Genomic DNA, 19,702 nt, shown 5'->3' with positions numbered 1-19,702 from the left:
TACTTCTCTTTGAAAAAGTCTGTGTCTCACTTGAAACCCTCAGACTAGAGAAGGCCACCCATTCTACAATTGCTTCCTCAACTTCAGTTCTTCCTACTAACCTGGCTCTAGGCGAGGCAGAAAACCAGAGAGGGGCGCATGATTTGTTTGCTCCTATACTTCACCTCCCCAAACACCAACTCTCCAACTTTCATAAATCACTTTACGAAGATTTCAGAAAACAGATTTTAGCAGACCTGCATGTCTTACCAGAGAACATACAGACTCATAAACTTCCACGGAGCGAAGACTGTGATTTCACTGCACACCATGAGGAATAAAGAACCCCATTCCTTAATGAGAGCATTGGAAACTCAGAGTGTCAAAAGTGAGCCAGTTTATTTTACAGCTTTGCAAAGTTGGACAGCACGGAGATAAAAAATGGAGGGACCACACTCTACTGGAGTACAATAACAGTTTTATAGTCCCGAACCCAGGTCTCTCCTTCCCGCCCCCTTTTCTCACGACTGAGTAATCTTGGATGATTAACTCTAACACACTGTTTGCCACTTAACATTTGTCTGTTTCTCAGCAAAGACTGTGCATAGTTTTATCTCTACCTTTTACATCCTGTTCATTTTAAAGCTTTTCAGGCACATGGCTTTGCTAGTCTACAGGTTGTTAGGCAAGCTTGGGTGTTGACAGTTTTTATTCTATATGTTTAGTTTGGGAGGGGATATCTAGATTAAAAAGGGGGTTGGCATTCCTGTTTATCTATAGCTGAATTTAGCTAAAGGCACTTTTAAAAATGGACCACTATTGGTTTCCTGAAATTCTATACTGTCCTCTACTTTCTCAAGGTTTCAGGAGAAACAAGCCTAATGGCTCAGGAAACAACAGACAGAATTCAAAAATAGAACTTAAAAGATCCTGGAAAAAAGTTCCAAAAAGTTAAACCTTGAGAGTTTTTCCTCCTTGCTCATGTTCAAGCCTACAACACAGAATGTGCCAACCCACCATAAATCTTCTCCCTCTTACCTTCCCAACACTATGAAGTGTAAGCGAAAGACTGGGATGAATGCTGAACTTAGAATTTGTTTTCAAAAAGATGCCATTCCATGTCTTGTTCAGCAGGCCTGTGTGAGTCATGAAGGAATCCTTTTTGGAAAAAGTATATGATTTGGGTTCTATAAATAGATAATAAAGAAATACAAAACATTAAAAATAACTTACTAGGATAACTTTTGAAAAAATATAAGGCCATCTTAACAACCTAATTTTAGAGTTATAGCACCTCTTGTCAACAAAATTCTCATTTAAATGTGATTTATCCACTATATATATATCCACTATGCAGTTGCAGAAAAGAATCATATGGTTTAAACTGAATAATCTAGGATTGAAATGGGAATACCTCAGTATCCAATTAGAAAGTATTCAGTGCCCTTGTTCCTGTTCACAATATACATAGGAAAATGTAAATGTGTAGGTTGTGTGTCTTACTTTTAAAATATTTACTCAAGTTCATCCATACAAAAATTTTCTTGAAACAAATACCTATTCTATAATTATTTATCAGACACCTATTATATACCAGGCTTCAGTGTTTAGTACTCAGATATAAACACTGAGGGCTATCAAGATGGTGCAGCTGTTAATATGCTTGCTATACAAGCATGAGAACATGAGTTTAGACCCCGAGACCCACTAAAAAAGCTAGTCATGGTGGCGTGTGCCTGTAATCCCAGTGCTGGGGAAGCAGAGAGAGGAGGATCCCTGGGGCTTGCTGCCAGTCAGTCAGACCCAATCAGTGAGCTCCAGGTTCAGTGAGAGATCACATTTCAAAAAAAATAAGTTGGAGGACAACTGAGGAAGATACTTGATGTTACCCTCCAGCTTCTCCATGAACATATACACAAACAAACCTGAATTATAAATATAAACATGCATTAAAAAATTAAAAGAACTGCTCTCAAGGTGCTTACAGTCTAATGAAAGATACAGATAAGAAGATAGACAAACACAAAACTGGGCCCTGTGAAAGTAAAGAGGTTCCAGTACAGGTAAGGATGCAACTTAGGGAAGACAGGCACGATCCATATTTCAGAGTCATAAGAGGATTTGTCGATTGACATACAGGATATTGCATTTGAGAAGGGCAAAGAGACAAATATAACTACTCAGATTCTGGTAACTGGGAGGTATTGATATCATTCAGGAGAGGAGGTGCATGTTTGCAGAATGTGAGGGACAAGATGGTAGAATCACTTCTAAACCTACCTGATTTTGAAGTACTATAGGGGTATACTAGCCAGATTTTCATTATTAAAATGAAAGGATTGAGGTAGATGTACTTACAACAAAAAATTTATTTGGGCTTATGGTTCTATAGATGAAAAATATAAGGGGCCACATGTGGTGATGATCTTGCTGGAAAAGTCCAAGGCTTCCCAGAGTATCACATGCCAAGAGTTAGGGTGTGTATATGGTGTGTATAAAACTGGCTACCTCTTCTTATAAAATCACTAGGATCCATTTATGGGAGCTCTACTCTAATGATTTTATCTAACCTTAGTCATCTCCTTAAAGCACTTATATATTTCATAGTTGACTTAAGTTTCCACCTCAATACCTCAAAGTAGGGATTAAATTTGAACACACAAAGCCTTGGAAAGCACATTCAAACCCTAACCAACACATAATAGATGGAGACCCAGTTAGCCTGTGTAGACAGGCCTGTGTAGACAACTCGGTACTGGGTCTGAATCATAAGAGAGGGATCAGGCCTGGAGAAAGAGACCAGGTATGACTACTTTGGGAATGATTATTTGATGCCTTGGGATTGGGTAAAATGGATATTAAAATCAGGTTTTTAAGAAGACTTGGGAGGGGGATGAAGATATAGCTCAGTGGTAGAGCTCCTACCAAGCATGTAACATGTCATAAGTACAAACCCTAATACTACCAAAAAGGGGAGGGGGCAAAAGTAAATGGAAGACATAAGAAAAAAAAAATTGGGACAATGAGGGGTAAAAGAATCTTTAAAAAGATGTTTCAAGAGGAAGAAATGGACAGAGCTGACAAATGCTAATAACAAATCAAGCCCCTGCGGAGAAGGCACTGGGCCTCAGCCATAGAATGAGATGATCTTTGCAAGGGATGTTTCAGGGAAGTTGAGCATTGAAGCCAGTTAACTGAATGAAGTGGGGTGGGGCACATAGCAAAAGGCAGGCAGGACAGAAGGGTGGGGGGGTAATTAGACCACAGTACATTGACATAAATTTATGAAAATATTCTGATGAAGCCCATTGCTTTGTATGCAAGGTTTAAAAAAAATAATTTAAAAAGCTGATTGAATTTGAGAAACTAAAGAAAACCACTTAGCTCTTTTACAATTTGACTGGGGAGATGTGTCAGCAGTTAGGAACATTTGTTCTTCTAGAGGACTGGAGTTTGGTTCCCAGTACCCACATCAGGTGACTCACAACCACCTATGACTTTCAATCCAGGGGATCTAACACCTTCTTCTGGCCTCTGAGGACAACTGAACATGAGTGCCACACAAACACACACACACATACACACACACACACACACACACAAATTCAAAATAAAACATTTAAAAAAATTGGACTCTGACAAGAATAGTAAAAGATAGCCATTGGGAAACACGGAATTTGAGGGTAAGATAGTTTTTATGTTGTTATTTTCAGTTTAATTATGTTTTAATAAGCGACATATAAACATCTTTCCAAACTAAGTGAAGGGAGAGAATTGGGAGAAGGAAAATTCCCTCTAAGTACTAAGAGTAGGTTTGAGCACACACATAAAGAAATGGATTCCAAAGCTGGAAGACCTCAGTGAACATTTGCATGGTGGCTATGCATAGGAATGAATGTACAGTATTCACAAACAAATGCCAAGTTAACAAATAGGAACATGGCTGTGTGTGTGTCTCACATCTGTAATCTCAGCTCTCAAGGGGCTAAGGCATGGGGATTGTCACAAATTAGATACCAGCCTTGGCTACAGTGTAGGACTCTGTCTTTAAAAACAAGAGAGGAAAAAAATAAGAACATGATTATAATTTAGAAATATTTTCTAAAAAACTGCTACAATTACAAACATTAGGAAAAAACTCCAGGTAAAAAACAAGCCCACTTATTATACTGAACAAACTCGAGTGTCTTTGATACCAAGATAGTATGCAATAAAATCTGAGAGTTTCAGCCACTGAAATCCAGCAATGTTTCTTTTTAACATATTTTTGAAGCAGAATGTGCCAGGTTCCAAGAATTAAATAATGATTTAACATTAGAAAGTGAATAGATTTAGGTAAAGTCTCTTTGTTTCGAACAAAAATGTAGCAAACCAGAAATGGAAACTTTCTTAGCTTTGTAGAAAGTTTGAACATGAAACTACCATAAACATCATATCTAAAGATTAAAGTTAGACATAGTCAACGTAGATTCTAGGGAAAAAAAGCAAACCAAACACAAGGCATCACCTGTCTATACTATCATTCAACATTATATTAGAAATTTGGTTAAATAAAACGTGTATAAAAGTAGAAGGACTTGCAGAAGTCATGTGTATATAGAACACCAAGAGACACATAACTGAAAATGTTGACTCATTAGAGTTCAACAAGAAGTGTAAAATTCAGCCTTGTTATTAATTAGACAAGGTGTGATAAGACCATGTATTAAACAAAGGTGTGCAAGCATAAAAACAACAGGAAATCCTGTCAAGCAAAACAAGCCAGGCTCAGAAATAAAAGTATTAAATATTTTTCTCTCTTTAAGAGAAATCTTAAAAAAGAAGCCATGAAAGTAGTAGAAAGGGACTACTAGGGAGTAGGACGGGGGCCATGAGGGGGACAGATATGTGTCATAGGAGACTGAAGATCAAAGTACCGTAGGTACAGAAGGAAACGTTATTTTGCTCAAATAATGGACACTAATAAAAAATAAAGCTGCACAAGAACTCTGAGGCCTCCAAAAGTACCCTTAACTTAGCTTGACCTGGTAGCGCACCTTTAATCTCAGCACTCAGGAGGCAGAGGCTGGTGGATCTCTGTGAGATTGGAGGTCAACCTGGTCTACATAGCGAGTTCCAGGCCAGCCAGGGTTACAGGGAGACCCTGTCTCAAAAATAACAGCAGCAACAAATACGCTTAACAAAATAAATGATAAACACAGAAATTTATAAAACTGAGTTAAGGAGCATAGAATTAGGTTTCAAAACAATCAGAGATACAATATGGATAATCTCGAACCCTGTGAAGATGCTGATTCCCTTCAAATGTGTGGCAAAGTCAACTCCAGCAGAAGTTTTCATGGAAACGTGAGAACAGAGTCTGATTCAACCCCACAAAATTAAAGAGCCAAAAATTTCAACAAGTATTGAAAAGGAAAGACTATGAAAAGGAATTCCGGTATACTGCATATGGGAGATATTTATGCAGCATTCTAACATTAAAGACTGACAAATCGGTCAGAGGAACCCACACTGGGGACCATCAGGGTGAAACACAGATGCTACAAATCAGAAAGGGCCGTAAGAACATGGGAGATTTTCTATGTTTTAAAAATAAAATTAAATGAGATCTTTACTGTGTTTCTAGCACTAAAATATCCTCCAGGTGGACTAAACACAAATAGATGAAAGGAAAGTTTTGTAACTATTAGAAAAAAAATATTGCAAAGTGTTTGTGATGACTTCAGATAGGCAGGAACTTAAGTAAAAACAAAACTACAGAACTCTTAAAGAAAAAAAATTAATAAACTGGATATGAATCTCTGTGTCTAAAGTATACAATGACATTTGCAACTTTAGCAGATACATGTTTGCAGTCAAGCCTTAAAGAACCTCTAGATATTCATAAATGCCAAAAAGTAAAAATATGAAACAGCTTCACCAAAGCTGAACTCAAATACTAAACTTGACAATCTCACTAAATGAAAAGATTGCAAGTCAAAATGGTGATATGCTATTTTTATCTACCAGACTGTCAAAAGTTAACATTATTCACTCTTAATTCTATTCAGAAACCCTCACATGTATGCACATGAAGAAGATTTTAAGATATGTTTGTTACTACAAAGTTTAAAATGGCAAAAACTTGATAATAACCCAAACAGGTAGGGCATAGTAAGTGGACTGTAGGTTTTTCATGCTTATAGGGTCTCAAACAACAGAAGGAATCAACAGACTGTACCTACCTACACCTGTATGTATGTACACACACTTGCACAGTGTGATTTGTGTCCCACTGCAGGGTGAGTTTAAGTAGAGGAAGTGGAGGGTGTGCCCCTTAGAGGAAGCCGTAAGGAAGATCCTTCCAATGCTGAAAGTCAAATGAGGTTCTTTACTTCTTTCAACTCCCTGATACACAGCATAGCACTTCAGGGATTTCACTAACACAGGGCTTAATTCAAGGAGGCCCTAGGAAACAAGTCAGATATGTTTATATTAAGTATCATATTCTGGTTGAGATATGTCAGTGTGGGTTTGAGTATTTGGATGACATACATAAAATAACCTACATGTTTCCTGGCCTTCCTCGCTCAGCTCCTGGGTCAGTCAAATATCCAGCAGAGCGACTATTCTACAGCCCTGAAGCAATGCAACAGGGAGAAGAACAGAACTTCCTCCATCATCCCTGGTAATTTACACTGGCTCCTGCGAAACCAAGTTCAGTTTTTATTTACATGATAAAAGACTTGTATGTCATTTGGTAATAATTACCTACCTTGGGACAAATGCTGTATATACTAAATATAATGTTATGTCTATCATATTGCTCTAATTAGGCTCCGTGTGTGACTACTAAAAACGATTCATATGGGGCTAGAGAGATGGCTCAGTGGTTAAGAACATTGGCTGTCCTTGCAGAAGACCCGGGTTCAAATCCCAGGACCCACATGGCAGCTAACAACTGTCCATAACTCCAGTCCCAGGGGACCCAAAGGCCTCTTCTGACTTCTCGGACATTGCACAACACGGGTGCACTTACCTACACACAGGCAATACACTCATACACATAAAATAAACATAATAAATAAAAATTTTCAAAAATGATTCATAAATCCTTGAAGGCTTATCTAAAAATCCAAAACTTACTTTAACGACTAGATTAAACATCAAAATCATCCAACTTGAGAAATGCAACTGTACTTTGTATTTGGGGGTTGAGGGGGGATGGTTCTGTGCAGGACACATGGTTGTTTACCTAGAATATTCTGTGTTTCAGTGGAAAGATCAAGGGTGGGCATTTCGTCCCTGAGTGGGGAAGGCACCGACTACATCAATGCATCCTATATCATGGTAAGTCAGAGTCATCACTGGTGAGGCTACCTGCAGCTTGTATTACCAGAATGCACACCAGAGTTGGCTTCCCACAGCAGCAACAGCACCTATGATATATCAGTCCACTATAATGACTTCAGCACATAGCCCTCAGTGGTCAGGAGAATATCACCATATCTAGACCTTTATATAGGGGCTGTGACTAAAGAAACCTCAAGCAAGACAACCAGGGGAAAGCAGGAGCCCACATTCACCATTCAAAGCCAATGAATAGATGATGAACAAACTTTCATTCACCAAGACATAGCCCCTGGGCAGTTTCAGGATACACCTGATTCAGCAAAGAGCCTGAATCCACTGAAATTACCACCTCAGGTTTCCAGTACAGCTCCTTCCCTGTGCAGTGGGTTCATTTGGATTCCTGGGTTTCAAAAGACACAGTAGTATCCTACTGCACTTAGGTCGTATGTTGGATGGATGAATGCTTTGATGGCTTTTCTGTGCCCTTCATTACCATCTCAGGATAGTCAGTCACAGAGCTTGGTTTCAGGTGAATGGGTCCCAATCCCCATTCTGAGACCTCTGTTCTATTTAGTCAGTAAAGAAATGTTTAAAATATATGCGTATGGGAAATAGGGAAATGTGCAATGGTGACATCTAATACCACACTTCAATGAGCTCATGGGAATAAGAATGAATCTGAAAGACCCCAGGGAAGAAGTTAGAAGAGTCATGAGTTCAGTCAGTAGCATGGAAGTTGTACTTAATCCAGTGGCACCAGCTTCCAGGCTTTAGCACTACAATCCAAAAACCAGCCTTTGGGATCCCTCTCACAGTGGAGGCAGCTAGGGTATCAGGACATAGAAGCTGCCCTGCAGTGAGAAGTTGTAAGATTTGGATTCTGAAAATTGGGGCTTGTGGACAGTGAGAATTATAAAATGCTGAGATTTCACTCTTCTAGTACAAGAGACACTTTCCACAGGCCATTTTGACATGTCTGCTCTTAGAGGTAATAGAAGAGCTTGAGTACAGAAACTTGTCCCCGCTTAGCTTCTTAGACCCCAGTTAATCATCTGTGAAAAGAGGATCACAGTTTCTATCTCACAGATTCCCTAAGAGAAAGAAAACTGTACCTAGCATATAAACAGTGCCCAGCGAATATTGGCTGTAATGCTCACATTATTATTTGGATACACAATCTACACTTAAAGAGACTACTTTGGCACAAAACCTGTTTTTTCTCTTTGTTTAAAGTCACATATCAGGATTCTCTTGTCTTTGACTTTTTAGGGTTATTATCAGAGCAATGAATTCATCATTACCCAGCATCCCCTTCTCCATACCATCAAGGACTTCTGGAGAATGATATGGGATCATAATGCCCAGTTGGTGGTTATGATTCCAGATGGTCAAAATATGGTAGGTCCCTGAGGTCACTTTTATTTCTTCCCTTATGAGGAAAATATCAGGTGGCAATAGCCAGAAGCCCATCATACAAACAAGCACGGTGTTTTTAGTCTCAGCCAATGGACTATTATTGTTTGGAGTCATGCTTCATCTACTGTTGGGCTTGGCTTGGTTATGCAATCTTCTTGGACCAAAAGTGGTAAGTGAGATATACAGGAAAGTACATTAGGGTTGTTAAATGTACATATTTTGTGATACTACCTACTAAAATTGGGACTGTAATCACAAGTGACACTGGTCTATATACTTCTGTTTGCATTTTTAGAATGAAATACATGGGGTTTTATTGAAGATTACATTTAAGGAGCTCTTTCAAAAATGTTTAAATGAAATATATTTTATTTATTCTTTAAGAATTTCATACATATATAATGTACTTCAACAATCTTCACCCACCCCAACCCTCCTCCATTCCTCTCAGATATCCCTAATATCCCCTGCTTAGCTTCATATCCTTTATTTTTAATAGCACATTGAGTCACTTAGTGCTGCCCATGTGCTCATGGGACCATCCACTGGAGCACAGTCAACCTAACAGGGACCACAGCCCTAAAGAAAACTGACTCTCCTTCCCCTAGCAGTGTGCCCCTCCCCATCTGTGCTGAAATGTGCTGGTTTGATCTTGTTCAGGTCTTATGCAGACAACCAGACCTGCTGCAAGTTTATGAGTGCTATAGTCCTGCCCTGTCCAGAAGATAACTATTTTGCCCTGGTCCTCCCCAACCTCTGGCTCTTACATTCTTTCCTCCTTTCTTCCATGATGTTCCCTGAGCCTTGGGTGGAAAGGGTGCAATACAGATGTCCCAACTAGGAGTAAGCACACCACAGTCACCTGTTCTTTGCACTTTGACCAGGTGTGAGTCTGCATTAACCTCTGTCCACTCACCAAGACCAATTAGACTGATGACGGCTGAGAGCTGATCTATGAGTGCAGAGATATGCATTTCAAAGCAGTTTGATAGTATATCTGTTTATCAAAACAACAGTAGTAGATTCATCTCCAGGGCTTGGCCACAAACCCATAGCTGGGGAGCTCATAGGCAGGCTCTAGGGGAATTTCTTTAAGCCCATTTAGAATAAAGTAAACTTTTAAAGGAAGGACTTCTTCTTACCAGAAAATCAGTGTTACAGCCTTTCTTCTTTTTATATGTGTTTGTAAAACCTAAAAATTAAGCCAAATGCAATATTTGGTTCATTAAGTTCATGTCTATAATGTTACACTGATTCCAAATCAGGCTAGAAATTGAGGAACTTTTATTTTAGTTTCCCTTGTCAGTTTTTAATTACAGAACAAACAAGTTTACCTTTGCTGCTGACAAGCCATGAGTACTAAAGGACATGGCAATAGTATGGGTCAAGTGCGGTATATTATTTTGCACACAAATCTAATCTGGATCTAATTAAGAAAATTTTCATAATAAGTTTTGTTATTTGAAGAAAAATTTGAGTTGAAATTTCTCTGCCAATTAATTGATCTTATTTCACAATCAGATCAAGAAGCTATTTCATCAAAATCTCTACTTTGCCTTGGTTTTTCCCTCAGGCAGAAGATGAATTTGTTTACTGGCCAAATAAAGATGAGCCCATAAACTGTGAGAGCTTCAAGGTCACTCTCATGGCTGAAGAACACAAATGCCTGTCTAATGAGGAAAAGCTTATAATTCAAGACTTCATTCTAGAAGCAACACAGGTACAGAAATAAGTTAAATGAACTTCGTATTCTGCTCACCTATGAGACATGTGGTGACCTAGGGATCCTTAGAAATGAAAGGGCTTCTGATTTCTTGCTTCTTTGTATCCTCTCTGCTTTGTTTTCACTTGGCTCTTTGGCAGTCTCTCTGCTAACATGGCAGCATCTTTATTCCAGGATATAATGATTATTGATATTTGATGGGCTGATAACCTGTATTGATTTTCTTCTTTAGTAATATTTTGGGAGTTTTGGCTGTTTATATTACTATATAAAATGTATTACATGGGGCCTGGAGAGATGGCTCAGCAGTTAAACGTAGTGGTTGCTCTTGCAGAGGACCCAGATTCAGTTCCTAGCACCCACGTGGTGGCTAACAACTATCCATAGCTCCAGTACCAAGAGAATCCAGTGTCCTTTTCCTACCTCTGTGGGCATTGCATGACATGGGTGGTACACTTACATACACATGCAGGTGACACACTCATACACATGAAATAAAAAATTATAAAATGTTTTTGCAAAAGATTTATTGTATGATTATTTTCTTTTTTGTTTTTGTTTAGTTTAGTTTTGTTTTGTCTGTTTGAGAAAGGGTCTCCCTGTAGCCCCAGCTGGCCTGGAACTCAACCTGTAGACCAGGCTGGCCTTGAACTCACAAAGATCTGCCTACCTCTGCCTTCCAAGTGCTGGGATTAAAGGTGTGTGCCACCACACCTAGCTATGGTTCTTACTTTCAAAGGTAACATTTTATTAAGTAGATTTTAGCAAATCAGAGGTCAGGAGCTTAATGGATTTCCTTTGATAACTTCAAACAGAATAATACAGACACATCTTTGTGTATGCTTTCATGGTTTGTTAGGATTGACACGATACACTCACAGATGTCTTTTCAGAAGTAGAAAACAGGGGTTGAGGAGACTGTTCAGTTGGTAAAGTGCTGAAACATTAGGACTTGAGTTCAATTCCCAGCACACATGTCAAAGCCCAGCATGGCGGTGCACACCAATAATCCCAGCACTAGTGAGGCAGAGACAGGCGGGTCCCAGAGACTTCAGTCTAGCCCAAATTGAAGAGCTCCAGATAAAAGATCTTGTCTCAAAACATAAGATGAATAACAATTGAAAAAGATATTTGATGTCAACCTCTGACCTTCACATGAATCAGCACACTGATGCACCTGCACACAGATGAGTATGAACACACACACACACACACACACACACACACACACACACACACAGAACTAAAAAGGAAATATTTCATTATCCTTGTGAGTGAATCCATACCTAGTGTATGTCACATCACAATATTACTTCCTTTCCCAGTGGGGGGTAGATCACAAATATGGCATGCAGTAGGTTTTATTATCTACCTATAATTTCTAATTAACTGTCACTAGCCAATATTGCTCTTCTAGAAACATTGATTTGTTCTCTCTTCTCAAAGGATGATTATGTGCTGGAGGTGAGGCATTTTCAGTGTCCCAAATGGCCAAATCCTGATAGTCCCATTAGTAAAACCTTTGAACTTATAAGTATTATCAAAGAAGAAGCTGCCAACAGGGATGGGCCCATGATTGTCCATGATGAGTAAGTTTCCATCTAAATCATTCTATACGCCTGGATCTGTGCAAGCTTCTGTTGTTTTCAGATGAGTCTGATGCTTTGGGACAACTGTGGTGATTCAGCCAGGGTGGATTAGCTGCTTCTTGTCATCAGAGGTGACATAGAACCATTTTCCCTTCATTTGAAACTCCCAGTGAAGGTAGAAGACAAGAGTATTATCAAAACAGTCTGCTCTTGTGTTTCTTGTGGAGAAATATTTGTCAAAATGAAACAGTGTTTTAGCCCTGAGATTTTTAATAGGCACTAACCTGAGATATATTTCAGCAATTTGATTCTTGGGAAAGGAGTAAAAATGATTATGCTTTTTATTAGTCTGAAAGAAAAACTTTTATTCCACAGATTTTTCAAAGTTTCTGTTATAAACAATAAAAATTTCTAGAATTACATAATATACCTGTAAGGTATAACCTCAGTCGATTCATTTTTATTCTTTTGCTTGCCTGTTTCATAATATAAAAGTAATGAATCATAAACAAACAGTAAAACTTATACAAAGGTTCTCATTGCTAACAACACAGCACTTGACAATGTTTCTAATTAAACTGTAATTCTATGTACAAAAATGGTGGGGGGGATGCTGTTTCAAGTCTGTATGCTCTGTGAGTTGCAAATAAGTGTTTGATACATCTAAATGGAGTCCTTGCCCTTCTCTTTACTACAAGGCACGGAGGAGTGACGGCAGGAACTTTCTGTGCTCTGACAACCCTTATGCACCAACTAGAAAAAGAAAATTCCATGGATGTTTATCAAGTAGCCAAGATGATCAATTTGATGAGGCCAGGAGTCTTTACAGACATTGTAAGTGGTGTGGCAGTGGCCCAAACACTTCACTATTGAGTATCACTTCATAGAGGTTGCTGAATTCTTCTTATTACATATAAGAAGGATCATGGGGCTGGAGAGATGATTCAGTGGTTAAGAGTTCTTGAAGAGGACCCAGGTTCAATTCCCAGCACCCATATGGCAGCTAACAGCCATCCTAACTCCAGTTCCAGGGGATCCAACATCTTTTTCTGACCTCTGCAGGCATTGCATAACATGGGTGCACTTACACACATGCAGGCAATAAATTCATACACATAAAATAATAAATTAAATTTAAAAGAAATGAGGCTCATATTAGTTGATAGGTAGGTGACATTAGCATGTAGTATTCAAACTGAATACTAGAAAAGTGATGGATTAAAAAAATCTTTAACTCACTATTTTTCCATTTTCCATTTATTGTGACTCTTAAAAATATCCTTAGTAGGAGCTGGAGAGATGGCTCAGTGGTTAAGAACACTGGTTGTTCTTGCAAAAGACCTGGGTTTGAATCCCAGCACCCTCATGGCAGCTAACAACTGTCTGTAACTTCAGTTCCATTGGATCCGATGACCTCTTCTGCCTTCATGGGCATTGCACGACACGGGTGCACTTACCTGTATGCAGGCAATACACTCATACACATAAAATAAAAATAATAAATGTTAAAAAAAATCCTTAGTAGAAGTACTAACAAATTGACTTACTCATAAAATAAGTAGCTATACTGGGGTTTAAGTTCAAGCCTCACAGAGCAGCCAGAAGCTCTACCTCAAAGATTTAAATGTTGACACTGTTCACTTTTTTCTCAAGCCAAATTCAATTTCTGAAATTAATAGACAGCTGATCCTTGCATGCTTTTAAAAGGAGAGAAATGTATGCAGTTAAAGAAGAGACAGAGCACATCTGTGATAAGTCTCAACTTAGAAATAACCTGGAAATTGTTACCATTGTAGCAAGGGGCACTGGAAAGATGACAGGGAATTTGGTGAGAAGCTTGGGAGGGTTTAGAAGTTCTAGGGTCACCATCAGCTTCTTGGTTGTTGCAGATAAGGGCCTATTAGATTACAGAGCAGTCCCAGGGAGCCTGCACACCCCTTTTCTCAAGGCACATCATCAGGTCAGTCAAGCTTATACAGTGTGAAGAATATTTGAGCAATGTGATGAAGGAGAGTGCTTTACTGATGGTACAGTTACTGTTGAGACCGCTCCATCGATACACAGAGCCATTTTTACACAGCAATTAAAGAAAGGCGAATAAGACAATTATTTTTGAGGGCTGGCGATATAGCTCAGTTGGGAGAATGCTTGTTTAACGAGGCACTGATTTTCGTCCCCACCTCCACATAAACCAGACATAGTAGAGCACACCTATAATTCTGTCACTTGGGAAGCAGAGGCAGGAATATCGGAAGTTCAGGATCATCCTTAGCTACATAGCAAGTTCAAGGCCAGCCTGGGATACATAAGAAGGAAAGAAAGAAAGGAAGGAAGGAAGGAAGGAAGGAAGGAAGGAAGGAAGGAAGGAATTTATTTTTGAAAGGATTGTAGATGACTAGTGTCAAAGTGTTTCCCCACAAGTCGATAAAACAGCCGGTCACCTTCCAATTACAGAAAGCCAAGGAATAACAGCTTAGTGCTTGTTACAAACAAGGAAAATTCTCTTACAGTCACTGGATCAGGGAAGGGGACAAGAAGCCACAGCCCTAGCTGAGAAATTATTGGCAATTGATAGCTTCTGGGAGGACAGTCAGTTTTTTTTAAGACTGTGACACTGGGCAGATTGACCACATTGCAGGAGATGCACCCACATCCAAGAGTATCTGAGGAAGACAAATTAGATTTCATAGGTCTTTAAAAAATATTCTTCAAAGCATAAAAATTTGCCCCTTAATAATTAGTAGATGTGAAAAACATTACCATTGAAATCTACCTGATGACTTTATATCCATGCTCAGATGCCAAGTAGCTCAGAAAGTAACCAACTGTGACTAGTAATAATCTGGATATATAGAGATTAGAAATGCATGTGCATTTTAGTGTCAATTGTATTAAAAATGAATTTTTCTGTATGAAACTGTATTTTAATAATGAAATGGAGATCTCTGTTAAAGTTTAAAACCTCATTTAATTTTATGTCTTATAGGGTTTAGAGTACAATATTGTATAACTGTATTAATTGTATAAGGAAAGATACCGAGAACAGTTAAAGGTTACATTTTCACTGAGACAGAAAAGAGACAAGTAAGTCAATGCACAGAATCCCAGAAAGTGAGTTAAGATGCTAGATTTTATTTTAACCTGCTTTTTAGTGAAAAATCTTCATGACAACAGTAGACAGCAAAGCCAACAACAATATTTTGCAATTAGTGCCGGTAAATTAGCCCCGCATTTGCACACTAAATAACCTTGCTCCACCTGCTTTTGATTCTGAGTCAATGAAATGTTGTTTTTAAAAGCTATCTTGGTTTGATCAACCAGATACTATAACATGTAGATTGTGCACCTCTACTAGTATAACAAACCCTTAGTATATACTGTACCCTTCCATGAACAGCACCAAAGTATGTCTGAAATCATTCCTGCTCTTTGCAGATTTTAAGTCTCTGCTGAGCTTTCTGTATATAATCTCCTGTTCTATGTTTTCTAGGAACAGTATCAGTTTCTCTACAAAGTGGTCCTCAGTCTTGTCAGCACAAGGCAGGAAGAAAATCCATCCACCTCTCTAGACAGTAATGGCGCAGCTTTGCCAGATGGAAATATTGCTGAGAGCCTGGAGTCTTTAGTTTAACACAGAAAGTTTGGGGGGGCAGCCCCCATCTAAGCGTTGTTCACCTCTTCCTAAAATTAAAAGAATGCATACAGTTCTGTTATCTGTTTACTTCCCCATCAACTGACGGTAACTTTCATTCTGCTGCCAAATTTACACCATTAACAACGTGTGCCTTTTTGAAAGACTTCTTGTAATTCACTTGTGATGTTTGAACTAAAATGATTGAATTTTACAGTATTTCTAAGAATCGAATTGTGGTAAATTTTTTCCATATTGATTTTAACAGAAAATTTCAATTTATAGATACTAGGAATTCCCAATCATAGAAAATGTTTCTTTTTAGTGTCAGATTTTTAGCTGTATTTGTACCAATCATCAGATTTGCTAGAAATATAACTTTTAATATAGTAGACTCTAAATAAACCACTTTGTTCCCAATGATATTCAATACTTATAACTGCAGTATTCATCCAAAGTAGGCGTAATCTGATAACTTACTGTAAATACTGCTCTTGTGTCTCCATGGACCAAATTTATATTTATAATTGTAGATTTTTATATTTTACTACTGAGTGAGTTTTCTAGTTCTGTGTAATTGTTTAGTTTAATGATGTGGCTTATTCTCTGGTCTTACTCTGTAAGTCTTCTAACATTGTATTGTATAATCTAAGGAATTAACTTTGTTTCAGCATGTCATTTTAACTTTTGTGGAAAATAGAAAAAAATTATTTGCTTTGAAAGATGTTTTTATGAGAATAACACCTTACCAAACATTCTTTAAATGGTTTTTATCCAAGAGATGCAGAAATAAATATAAATATTGCCATTAACTTGTGTATGCCGTGGAATGTTTTGCTGGCCTATGTGTGGCAAGAAATTGTGAATGTGTCCCACTAAGAAGTTGAAAAGGACATAGAAATGGTATGGAGTATAAAGCTGTCGTTCACAAGGTATTCCCTTGCACACAAAGAACTCAACAAAATTTTCTGTTTTTGAAGACAACACAGCATCTGGTGACAACACTACAAAATCCACTACCAAGCTATTGATGCCTAGTTACTTAATAAGTAGGACCATTATGAACTATTTTTGGCTTATGAGGTTGCTATGGCCTAGATGTGCATGACTCCCCATATCCATTGTTGAAATTTTTTCACCCCGACTTTGACGGTATTAGGAGATGGGGCCCTTGGGAAGTGATTGGCTCTTGGGGGTAGACCGCATGTGAATGGCATTACTGTCTGTATTAGTTACTTTTCTCCTTGCTGTGACACAACACCTGACAAGAAACAACTTAAGGGAAGAGCTGTTTATTGGGGTTTGCAATGGAGAGAACACAGTCCATTGTGGTGAAAGCATAGCAGCAAAGCAGGAGCTGAGGCCACATTGGATCTGCAGTCAGGAAGCAGAGTAAGAAGAGGAAATAGGGCCTGCCTATAAAGCTTTAAGGCATGCCCCCTCGTGACTCACTTCCTCCAAGGAGACTCTACCTCCTACAGGGTCCACAACTTTCCCCAACAGTACCCACCAAGTGTTCGAACTTGACAATATGGGAGATATTTCACATTCAAACCAGAGTAGCATCCTTAATAAAAGAGGCCAGAGAGAGATAGATCCCTGGCATCTTCCATGACATCAGATTGCTGTGAGAAGACCATAGTCATACATTATAAGGTCACCCGACCTTAAATCTACCAGCACATTGATCACAAACTTCCCATGTTCTAGAACTGTGAAAAATAAATTTCTGTTGTGCATATACACCCAGTGCATGGCATTTTATTATAGAAGCCCAAGGTGACTAAAATAAGGAATTATAAAAATGTTTCTAGGAGAGTAACAATGCCATATAACAAGAAATGTTGAGTTTAGTTTAGAACCAAACTGGGAATTAGAAGCATGATTTGCCACAGATTCCAATCTAAGCAAAGATCAAGCCAGTCAAAAGGAATCAGGCAGACAGACAGAGGCCAGAAGGTCTTAGATCCCAGAGTGGGAGAAGGTGAGTGATCCTATGTTAAAGCCATTAACATGCATGAGCTGTATAGAACTGGAAAGCAGGAAAACAGAATCATGAATAACAAACAAGCTCTGATGCTTGAGAAGGTCCCGTAATTTATACTTAATGTTGTCTTAAAAACCCAGGGAATGCATAATTTAAACTTCCTCTACTACTTAAATCAATTATCTGAAATAATAATAGGTGTGGTAACAGCTTTTGCTATTTTAATGTTGAGAATCTTAATGCTGATAGTGTTCAATATAAAGATCCATTGAATACATTAGCAAAAAAGATAAAAATTCCTTACTTTAACTTCTTCAGATAGCAATAGATCCCAAGAGAAGTCAAAAATAATGAAGCTAGCTTCAAGCCCAGCAAGCCTCGATCAGTTATCACCGTTCATCACTAAAACTTCATTCATTGCTTTGTTGCATTCATAGTTCTTATCCACATATTTTAATGTAATAATATTTTATTACATAGTTGTGGCTTCATTGTGATTATACAGTTATTCTTGATATTGCTAATATTAATATTTTGCTAAATATTGCTAATATCAATTATTTTGCAATAATGAGGAGGACACTGGCCCCTCAAGCTCAGTACCCAAAACAGAAAGTTAGAGAAGTGTCATTAAAGTCAGTGTGTCTCAGTTTATAGTTTCCAAAAACTTGCCCATTTTCTGTTACTATCATAAAATACCTAAATCTAAGTACATTATAAAGAAAAAGTGATTATTCAGTACATAGTGTGGGAGTTTGAAAGTCCAAGATTCAATGGCCCCATCAATTCAGCCTCTGGTGAGAATCCTCTTAGCTATATCCCATCACTGTGAGTGACATGCAGGGACTCATGTGAGAGGGAGAGATGGCATAGTGGGACAGGAAGCAGAGGAGAGAGAAGTCACTTGACCCTAATAATTCTTTCTCATAAGATCCCTCCTTCAGAGGGCAGCACCCACAAGGACCTAGCACTAAGCCCCATCTCTTACAGGTTCCACCACTTCATATCACAACCCTGGAGACCAAGCTTCTAACACATGAAGCATTGGAACACATAACAGCAGCACTGCAAACCTGTTAGAAAAGCAACACCTGGATCCCTGCCCAAGATCTACTGTAGCAGAAACATAGAGTAGGACCTCACAACCTCACAAATGCTGACACTGAGCAATTGTTCTATGTAGCAGCTCTTTGGGGAAACTTGCTTCCTCAGACAATGTCAGAAATTTTTACCAAGCCCTTTAAAAAGTGCTAAAATTAATGAGTCTCCCCCTTGTTCCTTTAGAGAGCTTTCCTTTAAAGTAATAGTCATGAAGAGATGAAATAGCTAAACAGAAAAAGTTCAGCAAATTGAATGTCATAAATCCCAAAATGTGGGTACATACTTCTCTATAGGATTAAGAAATAATTAAGGTGCATTTTCTCACCCTCCTGGGGTAGAAAGGTATAAGGCCAGATTTGCATTCCTTGGTTTCTTTCCTAACCTTTCCTAGTCTTCCTGTTTCTGGTGTCATTCTGTCTGTTTTCTCCTTAGCCTTTATTCCACCAGCAAAGTTTCAGAGAGGACATAGAAGTCTTTCTCTCTTGCTGCTTCTTTAGAGCTGATGCCTCTTGCAGAACCTTGTCCAAAAGAAAATAATCATGTACTTAACATGTATAATTAAGGAGTTTACAGATGCTAATGCATAGATCTTGAGATTTTTGAAAATTTTTATTTATTTTTATTTTATGTATATGAATATATTGCCTGATTGTGTGTTAGTACACCGGTTTTGTGTAGTGCCCACAGGGGACAGAAGAGGACATCAGATCCCCTGGAACTGGAGCTATGGACAGTTGTTAACTGCCATGTAGGTGCTAGGATTTGAACCCAGGTCTTCTTCAAGAACAGCCAGGGCTCTGAACTGCTCAGCCATCTCTCCAGCCCTGAGACAGATTTTTTTTTAAGTTCCTCTGAGATGGCAAGCTTTCTCCATCTCTGTAACCTTAACTCTTTTTTTTTTTTTTTTTTTTTCCTGACAACATCTCCCCTCTGACTGGCCTGAA

The 19,702-nt window shown here is 38.5% G+C and overlaps 1 protein-coding gene across 6 annotated transcripts in view; it reads left to right on the top strand.

The window, feature by feature from the left end:
• Positions 1-16,384, top strand: part of Ptprz1 (protein tyrosine phosphatase receptor type Z1) — a 193,065-nt gene extending 176,681 nt beyond the window's left edge. For all 6 annotated transcript variants that reach the window (XM_008828876.2, XM_008828878.2, XM_008828880.2 and 3 more), the window contains 7 exons: positions 6,553-6,646; positions 7,235-7,308; positions 8,581-8,709; positions 10,301-10,447; positions 11,897-12,039; positions 12,738-12,873; positions 15,530-16,384. In XM_008828876.2, coding sequence (XP_008827098.1) covers positions 6,553-6,646; positions 7,235-7,308; positions 8,581-8,709; positions 10,301-10,447; positions 11,897-12,039; positions 12,738-12,873; positions 15,530-15,670 — 864 coding nt within the window. In that variant the 3' untranslated portion in view covers positions 15,671-16,384. The remainder of the gene's footprint in view (positions 1-6,552; positions 6,647-7,234; positions 7,309-8,580; positions 8,710-10,300; positions 10,448-11,896; positions 12,040-12,737; positions 12,874-15,529) is intronic.
• Positions 16,385-19,702: the final 3,318 nt, after the last annotated feature.

The sequence above is a fragment of the Nannospalax galili genome, unplaced genomic scaffold (genome assembly GCF_000622305.1).
Source record: "Nannospalax galili isolate Female #2095 unplaced genomic scaffold, S.galili_v1.0 scaffold413, whole genome shotgun sequence".
Taxonomy (NCBI): Eukaryota; Metazoa; Chordata; class Mammalia; order Rodentia; family Spalacidae; genus Nannospalax; species Nannospalax galili.
Note: the sequence above shows the minus strand (reverse complement) of the source record. Positions and strands in the feature narration are given on the sequence as shown.